This window comes from Aotus nancymaae, unplaced genomic scaffold (assembly GCF_030222135.1).
Source record: "Aotus nancymaae isolate 86718 unplaced genomic scaffold, 86718_ANA_hifiasm-v0.15.2.pri h1tg000016l, whole genome shotgun sequence".
Classification (NCBI taxonomy): domain Eukaryota; kingdom Metazoa; phylum Chordata; class Mammalia; order Primates; family Aotidae; genus Aotus; species Aotus nancymaae.
Genome location: NW_026988428.1, coordinates 3,914,244 through 3,929,875, shown reverse-complemented (window position 1 = coordinate 3,929,875; position 15,632 = coordinate 3,914,244). Strand labels below are relative to the sequence as shown.

The window sequence follows — 15,632 nt, the reverse complement described above, 5'->3', positions numbered from 1 at the left end:
CATTGATTATATAGGACTGATCAAGGAAGGGAGATATTAATTTTTTATTTATGCATCTCTTTATTGTTAGCAGTTACAGAAAACACTGGAATACTTCATCATTTTTTAATCCAAGAAAGTGATGTAAAAGTTAACAAAAACCAGCCTCCAAATGCAGTATCCACATTTAGGTTCATTATGTTTTCTTGAAAATTAAACAAATGTCTGGCTCATTTAACAAGTAGACAAGAAATTAACAGAAACTTGTCTTCTAATTTTTTTTTTTTTTTTAACCAGGATTCAGACCCACAAGGCTGTAACTCATTGTGGTCATCCTATGCAAGTATTTACCTAGATTGGCATGAAGTGGGTCCCTAGCAAACATTTGTTTTCCTTCCTTCAATTTTGTTCTCTCCTCCTTGGCCTTCCCCCAACCAATAACCAAATGCTATGACCGCAAAAGCGTCTTTATTTTCCAGTTTTCAGCCTGCCCAGGATGACTTTGGCTGTAGTTCTTGCTCATGGTAACACAGTGTCTCTTTCAGATAGACTGATTTCCAAACATAACTTCTGGTGCTTCCTCTTTCACTGTGTCAAGACTTATGAGACACAGAAGATTTGCCAACTGGTCAATCTGTTACACAGGAAAGCGTTTTATTAAGAGAAGGGCCAAACGTCCTACATTTAGAACCATGTACAATGATTATATAAATACAAATAGTCCATATTTTTAGAAGTGTTTGCTGTTTTATAGGCTAATATGTGAATCTTAATGGGACGTGGCATGGTATATGTGCCATTTCAGCAGTTTAGAGATATGAAACTTCATGCCTTACCTGAGGCACACAAGTTAACTCTCTTTCATACAAAATTATTGGAAATTGGTATTTGGGTATTTTGAAAACTTTGTCAACAGTTTGAAACAATGCATTTCATGAACACTTTTATGCTTTTCCTCAGGTCCCATTTGATATCTCGCTGCCATCTATATTAAGTCTTGAGAGACTGTTTGATCTGGCTAATGGTTGCATTTTATCAGGAGGAAGCCTTTTCAGCTGGATAGTGTCAATTATTCCCTGAACATCCTTTACACGGTAACCTTATAAAGGAGTTGATTGTTGTTTCTCTTGGTTTGAACTAAGTTTTTGGAATGGTCCTCTTATAACAACAAAAATAAAATTGTTTTCTTGCACAAGCTAAATTTCTTTAAAATTATTGTTTTGAGGAATGTCTTAAATTGTACTTGAATTAAATGACAGTGCTGTTGCTTATTCAAACCATCTTACAGAGCTATTCGTAGAAAACAAGTTTGTGCACAGTACAACTATTTTCACCTTTGTAGTCATTTATGCTTAGGTTGTTTTTAGACAGGTCCATAAAGCAAGATTGGATGAAACCAGTGGTTCTCAACTGGGAGCGATTTTATCCACTGGGTGGCATTTGACAATGTCTGGAAACGCATTTGGTTGTTATCACTGGTGGAGTACTAGTGGCAGCCAGTGGCTAAACATCCTACAAAGCACAGGATGACTCCCACAACAAAGAATTACCAAGCCCAAAATGTCATACTGTTAGTCTTGTAAAAACCTGGATTAAACCCCAACATGTGCTAATTTCAACTTTGGAAGTTCTTCTAAATGACCTGGGAAGAAATCTGTAGCAAATTAGACCTTCCATATTTTATACTTCTAAGAGGCAATATTGCATAGAATTTTAGAGTGCCAGCTTTAGAATTGTATAGACCTGGGTTTAAATAGTAAATTTGCCATTTGCTAGCTTTGCTACTTTGGGTATTAACTTAAATTCTATAAGCTTTTATTTCTTCATCTGTAGAATGGGGATGTTAGTATCGATCTCATAGGATTGCTGTGTGTATTAATTAGGTGAGTTGAAGTAATAAGCTGCTTAGCACAGTGCCTGCTGTAATGATAGAGTGCTGGGAGTACTGATTTTCTGCCAAATTGGAAAAGGATCCTGCACTTCTGACTCATTTTGTCTAGTGTCTAGCAATGACACACATGAATGCTTCCCAGATGCTAGTCAATGAATGAATACTCATGGTAAAAAAATAAATAAATAACAACACAAATGTGTTTTTCCAAAGCTAAATTGGTTTAATGTATTATCCTCTATTCTGAATTTCCTACTAGTGTTAAAAAGGCCTTTAAAAAAAATGAAGCAATGGTAATAGTAGCTGGCAACTGGCATTTTTAAATAGTCTCATTTGATAATAAAAGAAAAAAATACCAATTTATGTTAGTCTCTAAGTTTTTAAGTGTAGACATCTATGAAGTTCTAAAGTCTGGGAACAGCGAAGGTAGAATTGTTCTAGGATACTATGTAAAGGAAGCAAGTCTTTAGCAAAGCATTTAAGGATAAGAAGGATTTTGGTAGTTGAAAATTTGCTACAAAATTTTGCTAGAAGGGGGCACACTGTAGGATAACAGAGGCATAAAAATAAAAACACATATGGTTTATGTTCAAAGGACTTGCCTGTGACCTCCCTGGAGTGTGCACAGTTATGATGGAAAATAAACTATAAGGATGAACTAGAATGAAGGCTTCAGGCTTGAGTCAGTAGATGAAAGGGTGCCATTACAAGTGACTGAGGAGAGAAGTGACAAGTTCCTGACATTAGTAGGCATTTAATAAATATTGGATGAATGAAAGGAATGAGTAGAATGAATGATGGCATGGTCTCCAGGGCAGATAAGAATGCAAGCTATAATGAAAGGGAAAGAAAAGACAAGAAGACTGATAAGCAACTAGGTTTTAATGAGAGAGAAAAATAACCAAATATTTACTAATGAATTCAAAGGGAAAAATTGTTGCCTGATGACTATACCCTCATATAGAATAAAGTTTGAATCAAACAGAAAAGCCATTTGGATGGTAATGGCTTGTATGTGAAGATGGCTTCTGAGTCCTTTGGTCTGAGACTGGGGTTTATACATTTCTTTGCTGGGTTAGGGGTCACTTTGAAGGGTTTGCATTTCTCAGTGATGGAAGTTTAATTTATTATGCAAAGTTGGTTATTGAGGTCAAGAAAGGTGCAACAGAGTACCCACACACTTAATACAGGTGTGGAAACAGCATGACTTATAACCAAGACCATTTATGTCAGCCTCCTGCTAATTTCCCATGAATGCAAATGCCCATCTTCTGGTTTTTGTCACTAGTAAGTTTTTACTAGTTAGATAATTTTCATTTCTCTGTACTTTAAATATTAGTGAATGTAAGTGCTTGTACTATTTTTATAGAATCCTAGAACAGTATTTGGCACATAGGTCTATAATATTTGTTGAATGGATGGATGGATGGATATAATCCAGGCAAGATGGCACTATGGAGTTACAAAAAAAGGAGGGAGGCAGCAGTATCACCAGCACCCCACCAGCATTACTGCTACCATTATTGCCTACCCTTTCTGGAACATTTACCTGCCATGCACGTATTTGTAAGTGCTTCAGTGCATTTTCTCCCTCTGTCTTTACAAGACTTATGACTGTGATGTACATAGTATTACTGACCCCATATTCTAGACGAGAAAACAAAAACATAAGGCAGTTAAATAACTTGCCTAACAATCAAAGTTAGTCGTAAGTAGAGCCAGGATTTAAATCCTCCTGGAAGAATCTGAGCTCTTCACCGCTAAGCTGGCTTCCTCTGCCCTTGTACCCACTCCATGGCTCTAGGAATTTGGATAGCAAAGGGAGAGGAAGACATAGCTGAGGTTCAAGCTAAAACTGGGAAACTTGTCATCTTCCCTGGGGGCAGATTTTTAAAATTACTTGCAGACCTGAATGGATGCCCCAAGAGTGAATGGAAGGAGGTCCCCAATGTTATCTGTGCTGATATATTGGTTTCCTCTGGGGAAGGCAGATCCCTTCCAACTATTGAAGATAACATTTCAGCACTTTTTTTTTTTAACTTTTTCTTCACTTTCACTTCTTACAGATGCTGTTATTCTTGGGTGTCATTTTGCCTAAGAGAAATACTGTCTAAAACTGCACCAGACGATACAGTAACAGTTTCCCCATTTTAAACCATCATTCCAGAAATTCCCCATCTTTTGTAAAATAGGAGCAACACTCACTAGTTAAAGCTGTAACTTCCTATGCGAGACTGTGAAGAAATGATGATGAACTGGGCTGAAGTACAAACAAAAATAAGATTCAAAGTCTATAGGATGAAAGATGTGTTTATTTCCAGAAATGTCTTTCAGACATTTTTTTTTAAAAGACCAAATCACACAATTTGCAGCTGGTTTTAAAAATATACAGTATTTGCAAATGCTTTATAGCAGACACCTGCAATGTTTTCTATTTGTTTTAATTATAACAGAGAATGACAGGAGGCAAACTGAAATGGGGAGAAGAAGGGGAGCAGTCACAACGGAGGGAAGTTGGGAAAGAGGGAAGAGAAGCCCATGCCAGCAGCTAAGTGATAGGTAATAAAACTCCAGCACTTCCCGTATCTTTCTCCATATCAATCTCCAAGACATTGCTTTAGAAATTGACCACCTGCCAGCTATTCAGAAGCTTAAATGCAGTGGTCTAGGTTCACTTCATGCATAGGCACTTTACACAGTCTCCAGCTCAGCTGTCTTGTTCTTCACTGAATTGCAGGGGAGAAATGGTAATTTGCTGGGGTAGAAATGCACTCTTCAGAAACTTGGCTTGTGCCTGCAGTCTGCATTGCCCTTCCTTCCCCTTTTGAACAACAACGTGCAGATCCCTCCATCCAGTTCAAATGACCATGCAGAAGGGTGTCTGCCTCCGAGGACTCCTAGAGCACTCCCAGGTGCCTTGCTCATTTGTCTCTAAACAGTGTCCTTGGACACGTAGTTTTGTATTGTATTTTTATATCACAGCTTTGTAACGGTAGCTCAAGAGTGTCATAGTGTGTGAGTCTGCTCCACATTGCTTTAGGTGACGTTCAGTTTGAGACTGAGTACGTTTTTTTTCCTAATGCATCATGGAACTTACAAGGTGTCCATAAAACCTGGAAACGGAAATGAAATATACATAATGTCATCCAGCATACATATCTTCATAAAAAAATTATTATTATTTATTTAATATTATCTATGTATGCATAGGATTGAACAAGCTCCTAACCGGGGCTTAGGGGAGAAAACAGTGAACCCAGAAGTCCACAGCTTAACTACTCTTTGCCATTTTCTCATGTTTGAAATGCATGGTATATCCTACAAAATAAACTCCCACCCATTTGCCCAACAAGACTTGTGCAAGTCTCTGATGCATTGATTAAAATAGTGAAAACAAAGGAAAACCTATGAAATATCCATCAGGTGGATATCCGTCAGGGTAAAGAAATAGTGGCATAGTCATACAGGAGAATATTTTATAGAACTTATAACTGAATAATAAAATACTAAACAACATCCATAAATTGATTAATAACAGAGATATATTTCAATCTGGATTCATCCCAAAAGCAGGTCCAGCAAAAGAAAAAAATCAAGTATTTTTTTCTTTACATAGGATATATGTAAGAAGATACCATTGTATAGTATTTGTATAAAGCTTAAACACACAAAACAATATAGTATTTATGAATGAGTATATATATACTAAAGATATTTTTAACACAAGTTCATTAATAGTTGACACCAAATTCAGATTTGTGGTCACCTCTTTGATAAAGGAGGGAGAATGAACTCTAGGGAAAATGCTCAGGAGGTTTCATTTGTCTTTGTAAAATTTTCTCTCTTAAGCTGAATGTTTGTTATATTAGTCTCGACTTCTTTGCATACATAATTTGTTTCATAAATTAAAAACGAACACATCGTTTCCCTTCCTCATCTTGTTTGGCTGGCAAGCTTTGTAGAGTTATTGGCTCGCCTATCAGTAAATAACTAATAAATTGAACTATGATTCTTATCTCATTATATGACTGGAACTGAGTAGTTCACATCTGGTTTCATTATTTTGGGTTTTAATGACAACTAAAAATCATTTTGAAACTAATGTTAAACTATATACATGTGCCCAGTTTTAGAAAACTCAATCTATGAAAATATTAAATTTTAATATGATAGTAGAGCCTTAATAAATGTTTAATTAAATTGAGTCAGATTCCCCGTTTGATTCCTATCAATTGTAAGTTCCTCATATACTTTAAATTATTTGATTTTCCAAAATTAGATATATGTCAAACGTTTTACATGACTGTTATGCAAAATAAGATTTACTTGTAAAATCCATCTATCATCCATAATTTTAATGTTAAAAAAGATATTAAGAAAATTGTCTCTTTACCAAGACGTTTTTCCAGTTTCTACTTTCCACTTCAGTAGAACCTTAGGAGTTGCAACTTTGACTCTACAGTTTCCATAGCAACAGACTTTTTTTGTCATAAGTACAGACATGATTAAGAAGAAGGTTTCAGTGACAGCAGTTTTCTTCATAATTAAATTCATTAGTTAAAAAGCTGGGTTAAGAGGGATGGGAATTTTTTTACAACAAGTAACAATTTGTAGCATAACTTGTAATATATGAACCCTGTAAAATAACCATTTTCGACTGGAACTTTGGAGACTATTCAAAATTAATTGCAAATGAATTGATTTTGTTCCTGTTTGATATTTAAGATAACTTTAGTACATTTTGTATGTAACAACTTAGAATGGAATAGATCTAAAACCAGATTCTGCTCAAGTACAAACTACCCTGAACCATCCTTTTGAATTGTACATGATATGAAAACTGAGAAGATGTCTAAGAAATTCAAAGATTTCTAAGTAGTCTCAGAATTTGCCTAATTTAATTTGTCCCCACAAGATTCACAAGAATTTATTGGACTGCTTTCTTTTCTCTTCATTATAAAAGCAATTTGGAACTAATGTAGAAAATCTACAAAATATTGAAAGGTGAAAATAAGTTACCCAGAAGTCGACCACTGTAAAATAACTGTTGTTAATACTTAACTACATTTTCTATAGCCTATCTAATTATTTTCCCTAATAGCCAGAGATAAAACAAAACAATGTTCAGAAAAGTATTGAGATTTGAGTCAACTGTTTATATTCCCTAAGTGTAACATAAGCCTTTTCAGAGCTTATTGGCTGGGAAAATGCTCAAGTTGGGAATGTTTAGACCTGGTGGTTTGGATGAAATGCAGTTAGAACGATCAGGACGTAATTAGATCCAAAGGAACTGTCCAGAGTTTGTTTTCCTAGTAATAAAGTATATGTAATGATCCATAGGAGAAAAAAAATTAAATCTTCATTTTGTCCTTTGGAGGCTGGTCATTTAATCTGTTTTTCATAGATACATTAGTATTTCTCTGACAAACTGAGCTCATTCATTCAAGCATACATTTGTTCATTTGATAGATCTTATTCATTAGTCTGGGTCTCTGTTTCCTGGCAAAAATGTCCCTCCTAACTCTTTATTTAAAAGATATTTATCAAATGCCAGCACTATGCCAGGGACTGTACACACAAGCAGTGATACTTAGGCAGTCCCTTCCTTCACTCACATCTGATCCAGCAATCTCAGTACTGAATATCCGAAGGAAATGAAATCAACATGTCTGAAAGATGTTTGTCTTCCTGTGTTCGATGCAGCATTACTCTCAATAGCCAAGATATGGAATCAACCTAAGTGTCCATCAATGGATGAATGGCTAAATAAAATGTGTAATGTCTGTGTATATATAATGAAATATTATTCAGCCTTAAAAAATAAGGAAATGGGCCAGGCATGGTGGCTCACACCTGTAATCCCAGCACTTTAGGAGGCTGAAATATTATTCAGCCTTAAAAAATAAGGAAATAGGCCAAGCATGGTGGCTCACACCTGTAATCCCAGCACTTTGGGATCACAAGGTCAAGAGATTGAGATCCTCCTGGCAAACATGGGGAAACCCCACCTCTACTAAAAATATAAAAATTAGCTGGGCGTGATGGCACGTGTCTGTAGTCCCAGCTACTTGGGAGGCTGAGGCAGGAGAATTGCTTAAATCCAGGAGGCAGAGGTTGCAGTGAGCTGAGATTGTGCCACTGTACTCCAGCCTGGTGACAGAGCAAGACTCCTTCTCAAAAAAGTAAAAATAAATAAAAATAAGGAAATTATGTCATTTGCCACAACATTAAAGCTAAGTGAAATAAGCCAGGCACAGAAAGACAAATACTGCATGATCTCACTTATATGTGGAATCTAAAAATGTTAAACTCATAGAAGCAGAGAGTAGTTACCAGAGATTAGGGGAGGGGCTGTTGAGGAGATGTTGGTCAAAACATACAAAATTTCAATTTAACAGGAGGAATGTGTTCAAGAGCTCTATTGTACAAAATAATGACTGTGGTTAGTAACAGTGTGTTGTACACTTGAAAATTGCTAAGAGAAGATCTTAACTGTTCTCACTACAAAAAATAAGTATGTGAGGAAATGCATGTATTAATTGGCTCAATGTAGCTATTCTATAATGTACATGTATTTCGGAATAACGTATTTGTACATGATAAATATATACAATTTGAATTCATCAATTTAAAAAAAAAGACTTGTACCTAATGGCCTCAAGTCTTCATTCCAGAATCAAACTGGGCCTCTCCTTCACCACGGAGCCTGTCTGTACCACTTTCTCCCTGGTGTCTCCATGTAACATGTATGTGTCCTTATCACACTCATTCTGTTTTGCATGTGTTTGTTTGCATATCTGTCCTCTACTTGAGGTCAAGACCAAAGTAGGTAGATTCAGGGAAACAAATTTATGTTCCCACTTTGAATAAAACTACCTTTACTCTTTATTTTATTTTATTTTTTTGAGATAGAATCTCACTACGTCACAAGGTGCCAGGCTGGAGTGCAGTGGCGCAATCTCGGCTCACTGCAACCTCTGCCTCCTGGGTTCAAGCAATTCTCCTGCCTCAGCCCCCCAAGTAGCTGGAACTACAGGCACATGCCACCATGCCCAGCTAATTTTTTTTTTTTTTTTTTTTGTATTTTTAGTAGAGACAGGGTTTCACCATGTCGGCCAATTTGGTTTCGATCTCTTGACCTTGTGATCTGCCCGCCTCAGCCTCCCAAAGTGCTGGGATTACAGGCATGAGCCGCCATGCCCAGCAAAACTTTATTCTTAAGTTTAGATTTATATTTATTTGACTACAACTGAGGTTAAATGTTTTTCCCATTTTTTGGTCCACTACATTTTTTTCTGTTTTCATGCCTCTTTAGGATCTTTGCTTATTTTTTTACTTGTATGTTCAGCTTTTCTTTTTTTAGATTTCCAGGATCCCTCAATAACAAGCATATAAACTCTTTTTATATATTTTGTGAAATGTTTTACATTCTCATTTTCCTTTCCATTTTTGTTTATGATTCAGTGGTTCTTATTTTTTAAATTGTGGCAGTCTAATCTAGACCATTTAGTTATTCATATCTGAACTTGCTCAAAAAACTTTAAGGTAGCTTATAAGTATGCATTCAAAATAATGGTAAGATTAATTAAAACCAGACAAGGAAGATGTGGTGGAAAAGTAAGATGGAACCAGGAGTTGAGTCCTTTTTACTTTCTTTTAATTTTTTAAAAGTGCCATTCATTCTTTGCATTCACTGGGAGTCAGCCATAGATTGCCTGTATGCTTTCCTGGGGGCTCTTGTTACAAGTAAATACGGTGCTTTACAAGATCAACAGCATTCTAAGGGAAAAAAGGACCACCTACTTAGGAGATGCATTGGTATTACTGATCCTGGTACTCATTCCAGAAAATAATTTTTCTTGTGAATCCTTATAATAACATCCCATAAAAAAATCTTCAGTAGCAGCCCACAGAGAAATAAAACACATCATTTCAAGGACTGTAGACTTATCTTTCAAGGATTTCTCATTTATTTTATTTTTGTAAAGCAATACCCATTTCTGACTAATTAGTCTAAAACAATTTGGGAGACATGTAGCAAGGGAGGGTTATCAAGGAAAGGAATATTTATATTGACCTTAAAACGAGTTTAATTTTTATCTGAGGAAAAACAGTTTAATGTGGTTTTTTTTTTTTCTTAGAACAATTTTACTGGTTAAAAATATTTTTCAGCTATATTTTGGGTTGTATGGAAAAACACACCAAAATGGCTCTTTTTCAGCACTTCAAAGGCTGATTCTTGGAACTGCTTGAAGTAAGTTGGTTGATGAATCTTGACATTGCGTCCAGAATGAACACAATATACAAGTAGTGCTTCAGCAATTCAGGTAACCACAAGTACATAGTTCTGCTTGAGGTATTAGAAGGCAAATTCAAAAGTAGAGAAAAGAGAAATAGTTCTCCAGGAGCTGAGTTGATATGGGAATAATATTTTATGTATACATTTCTAGATGGGTGATTGAGGGAAATTAATTTCTCTGACATGAAAATTAATACTTTTAGTTGAGTTGGAATTATAATCTTTGTAAGAAGGTGTATTATTATGTTTAAAGGAACTATAAAATTACTCACTTGAATTTTCTACTACAAGCTTAAGTCTCCTTTAAGTTTTCTCCATCAAGGAACAACTACCCTATGTTTGAATAGCAGTACAGCATCATAGATGAGAGAGCCAGCTATGACACCGAATAGTCCTGGCTTTCCTTTTACTACCTGCATGAATTTGAGCAAGTTCCTTAATTTCTCTGTACTTCAGTTTTCTCATCTGTAAATTTAGGATACATAAAGCACCTGGAATAGTGTCCAGCATATACTGGATGCTCAGTAACAGGTAGCTCTTACCATTATTACATTCTTATTTTATTGCATACATCTTCAGGGGAAGTTCATTTCTATCTAGAAGGATCAGAGGTTATCTATTGTTTCGTTTTGGTTCGCTTTTTTTTATGGTAATGATAGGAGTACATTTCTGGTGATAGCAAAGTGGCTTTTATTGAACTACCATTTGCCAATAATAATTTTGAACTCTGGACCAAAAAACAGTGCAAACAATCATAAAATCAGAATTAAAACGATTATTTGAATGATAATTGTTAATTTTATTTTTAGTCATCCCTGGGGAATAAGTAAAAATAGGCAGAAACCGGAGGAATGGTGATTCTTGAAATGTGGAAACAAACTAGGTGAGGTCCACAGTTAAACAGCCTTTTCTCTGAGGACACACCTCATCTTGCAAAATGCATAAGGGACAGAGAGCAATCAGGGAGAGGCCGAATGACTGGACTGAGTGCAGGTCTGCCAGAGTAACTAGAAATTAAGGAGGGGAGGTTTCAACAAGGAGGGAAACAGTGTGGGGAGCCCTAAAATCTGTGCACAAATTCTCCTAGAACTGTTGGCTGACTACCAAACTATATATACACATGATGAGACTCCAGAGAATCCAATGGAAAGTCATAGCTGAAAGGCTAAAATAACTGAGCCTCAGAGATTTCAACAGATGCATGGTACTGGAGAGACAAATTTTGGAATTCAAGTTCAGTCAAGGAAAAGGACTTAATAAATTCTTTGTACTTTTCATTAAAACTCTAGGAGGGTAATACCTTAGTAATAAGGATTTTAGAACCAAGGACCACAAATGAGGCCTACCAGCAAAGCACAAATAAGCCCACCCATCAAATCTCCATAAAATAAAAGTGGTTGTCAGTAATTTAACTTTATGTTACAACAAAACTCAACAATGTTGCCCACAATGTATAGTAAATAATTAAAAATTACTTTATATACAAAGAAGCAGGAAAATATCATCCACAATCTAGGGAAAAAGCAGTTGACAGATTTCCAGAAGTCCCAGATGTTAGAATTAGCAGATCAAGACTTTAAAATAACTATAATATACATGTAAAATAATCTATTGAAAAAGATTTCTATAATGTATAAAGAGATGAGGGTATCAGGATAGATATGGAAATAGAAAAAGAACCAAATGAAAATCCTGAAACTAGAAAAATATATCTGAAATTTAAAATTTATTGAATGGACTTAGCAAATTAGGTGTCACAGAATTTAAAAAACAATAAACTTGTGGACAGATCATTAGAAATTATTTACTGATCTTAGCACCGAGGAAAAAATGATTTTCAAAAATTTCAGAGCTATGGTGGCCTATGTGATAATATCATGTTTCAAAATGTGTGAAATTGAAGTCTAAGATAGGAAGGAAAGATGGGAAAGAGTCCCAAATAGGAAGGAATTGATGTCCTAGATAGGAAGGAAAGAGTCTTTTGAAACAAAGGACAGCAAAAGTTTTTTTCAAATTTGATTTAAAATATTAACCACCTTTAGATATAGGAAGTTCAGTGAACTCCAAGCAAGATAAATAAAAAGAAAACCACACCCAAGCAAATCATAGTCACAGTTCTGAAAATGAAAAATAGGAAAAACATCTTAAAATGAACCAGAAGAAAAAACACAAAGTCCTAAGGAAAGGGACAGTAAGAACAAAGGCTGACTTCTCATCAGAAACATTGGAGACCAAGTGATAATGGGTTGCTTTCTTAAAAGTGCTGAAAGAAAAAAAAAGCATATCTAGATGACCTATATTAGACTTACATTTAACCATATTATTAATTATATTAAGTGTAAGTGGACCAAAGCTTTCATTTAAAAGCAGAGATTGTTCTTTTAACTAAAATACACCAACAGATTGAAAATAGAAGAATGGAGAAGTGGCAACCATGTGAACACTGAACATAAGAAAGCTGGTGTCACTATATCATCATTAAGGTATATTTCAAATATGGATATTGCCAGAGGTGAAATAACATATTTTATAATGATGAAAGCATCACTTCTTTAAGATGACATAGTTCTAAATGTGTTTACCTTTAATGATAAGAGATTTTATTTTCTAAACAACTGGTACAGTAATTCCCTTTAAGGACAGAAGTGCCTTGATTAGAAAGGTGTTTTGATAAGTCTATTGGAGTAGGTGGTCTCTATAAGCCATTGATGTGGGCTAGCTTTGATGCTTCAGAAGAGCAGGTAAAATTACTTGAGATAGGAGATAGGGTCACAAATATGCACAGTTTTCCCAGAACTGAGATAGACTTCCAGTGCAAAATCTGGGACTATCCCCAAACTGAGACAGCTCCAGGTAAACTTGAATGGCTGCCTATCCTACAAAGAGAGGAATTCATTTGCTCTGGAAATTGGAGAAATAAAAGGGAAAGAGAAGAAAAGAATGGATAGCCATCAGATGGCAGAAGGTTGTACAGTGAATGAAGTGACCCATTACAATGATCCCTAAAACATTAAGTAAAATGACTAAACTCAAAAATTATAGTTGTAAAATGTGTTTGTATATTTGAGAAGCTAGTGATGAGGTAGAATGATTGAAAAGTAGCATGTGTCATGAACGTGGTATTTCTGGAGCAAGGACCACGAGAACATAAGTTTTGGGGAATTTGTAGGAATCATGGGAATAGTTTTGACTGTCATAGGTTATGAAATGGGATGTCTGAGTCAAGCTTGGGTATATTAATGGCAAAAAAGAACTGAGATTATCTCTGGATCTTCTCACTGTATTAGTTAAGAATCATTTGGTTTTAGATAATAGAAAATCTGCCTTTAACTGGGTCATACACTAAAGGAAATTTACTTGTTCATGTAACTGAAGATTCCAGAGGTAAGGTGGGCTTCTGGCTTGACTCAATCCAGAGGTTCATGATTCACATCTGAGCTGTCACTCATTTCTCTGCAGGTGTCTCAGCAGCCCTCTTCCTTGTGACAGTTCATCTTCACTCTGGTTTTCCTGTTGGTAGCAGCAGTAGCCATAGCAGTCCAAGACACATTCTCACACGATATCCGGGGTCTTCAAACTTTTTCTATAAAGGGTGAATTAGTAAATCTTCTAGCTTTGTGTTTCTATTGCCAATAGTCAACTCTGCCATTACAGTGCAAAAGCAAGCCATACACAACAAATAAACAAAAGGCATAGGTGGGTGCCAATAAAACTTTTAAAAATCAATTTGAATTTCTTATAATTTTCATGTGTCATGAAATATTATTTGCATTTTTCTCCCTACCATAAAATAAATGAAACCATTCTTAGAAGTCTTAGCTCAGGAACTGAACAAAAACCAGGCAGTGGTCCAAATTTAACCTGAGGCTATGATTTGCTGACCCAAGACTTAAAAGATTACCTGACTGCAGTGTTAATCAAAAAATTTGCTCCTCCCAGGCATATGTTCTCTTTTGTCTTCTCCATGCTCTCACTCAAGATAACCCTATCCAGTACCATTTGTGTTACAAAATCCTGCAGTCTTTTATCTCCAACGCAGAGTGCTCTCCTATCTCCAGATTCCTGTAGCCACCTGCCTACTTAACATCTCCATTTAGAAGTTTAATAGAATTTTAGACTTAACATGATCAAAATCCTCTAGGGAACTCTGCTTCCTTAAAATGTGTCCAGCTCCAAGCAGCTGGCAGGGGCACATTGACACTCCCATGGAATTGATTTCAATTCCACAGGATGGAATTTCAACATTCTTTACATTTCTAACATCAATACAGTGTGTCGAAATACCAAATTCCAACAAAGTTAGTTATAGATCTAATTGGCTTTTATTTGCAATTCATGAATCAGGAACAGCCTCCATTCTGCAGAACAGAATGAGAGCTCCTACTGGACAATGGCACAACAGTGGGTTTTGTAAGGTGGGAACAAGGACACAGAAGAATAGAAAAAGAAAACCTGATTGGTTAATATCAGGTTACTTTTTTGTAAGAGTTAAAGCAGAGGGACTTCCTTATTACACCCACTCAGGTAAACTGGAATCTTCTGTTTTCAGGAAAAACTATTCTGTTCTGGGATCTCTGCTTTTTTAAAGTTTCAGTTTGATGATGTGGCATTCAGCATGAGTGATTCCATTTTGGTTTGGTCAGGTCTGTTGGGGACTAGCACAGAAGCATAATTTTTGTTTAACAGGTGAGGTGAAATAAAGTATGCGCTTCCTGAAGTCAGGGAAATTATATGAAATTTAAAGTATTACTCTTTTTCCTCCTCTAGGGATGATAAAACTGAGAAATAAATCAAGAGTGTGACCACAGACTGAGGAATTTTTCAGCAATATCTGTCGGCCTTTGGAAATTTGGTGAGAAGTAGTCATGATTCAGTGTCTTGCTTGCACAGAAGCCTCCAGTTCAAACTTAGATCTTGCCCCATATGATTACTTATGATATATACAAATACTCTAAATATTACATTGAGATTTCGCTGTTGCTCAACCAGCCTCCTGCAGCCTCAAAGGTGTTTTAGCTCCCAGTAGGACAGTTTAACTACTGTCTTCTCTGTGACTTCCAAATCTATGTAACTCCTCAGCTTGCTCTCAATTTGTCCAGCTGATCTATTTCTTTATCAAGTTGTTTTAGCTTCCCTACTCTCTCCTGTGTTTTGAAAAGAATAAATTCTCAAGTAAATTAAAACTACATTCTGATAAAAATGAGCATGCATGTGTATTTAGTCCTTCATTTATTCAGTTGCATTTTTGGGGCTTTGCTCTTTGTACACACAGTTCCAGGCTCTAAAAAACACAAAGATCCCTAAGCTGTGGCCCAGCCCTTAAGATGCTGATAGTATATTAAAGGCAACAAAAAAGTAGACTTAAAATTCACAAGACAACAATGCAGATAGATGTTAAAATGAAGCCTCCACAAAATGTTTTAGGAAGACAGGGAAATACTAAGGATTCACAGAGGAGATGAT

The 15,632-nt window shown here is 35.8% G+C and overlaps 1 protein-coding gene across 2 annotated transcripts in view; it reads left to right on the top strand.

The window, feature by feature from the left end:
- The window catches only part of CFAP54 (cilia and flagella associated protein 54), a 355,515-nt gene extending 340,143 nt beyond the window's left edge, over positions 1–15,372 (top strand). For both annotated transcript variants that reach the window (XM_064376848.1, XM_064376847.1), the window contains 2 exons: positions 940–1,073; positions 14,937–15,372. In XM_064376848.1, coding sequence (XP_064232918.1) covers positions 940–1,059 — 120 coding nt within the window. In that variant the 3' untranslated portion in view covers positions 1,060–1,073; positions 14,937–15,372. The remainder of the gene's footprint in view (positions 1–939; positions 1,074–14,936) is intronic.
- The last annotated feature ends 260 nt before the right edge of the window (positions 15,373–15,632 follow it).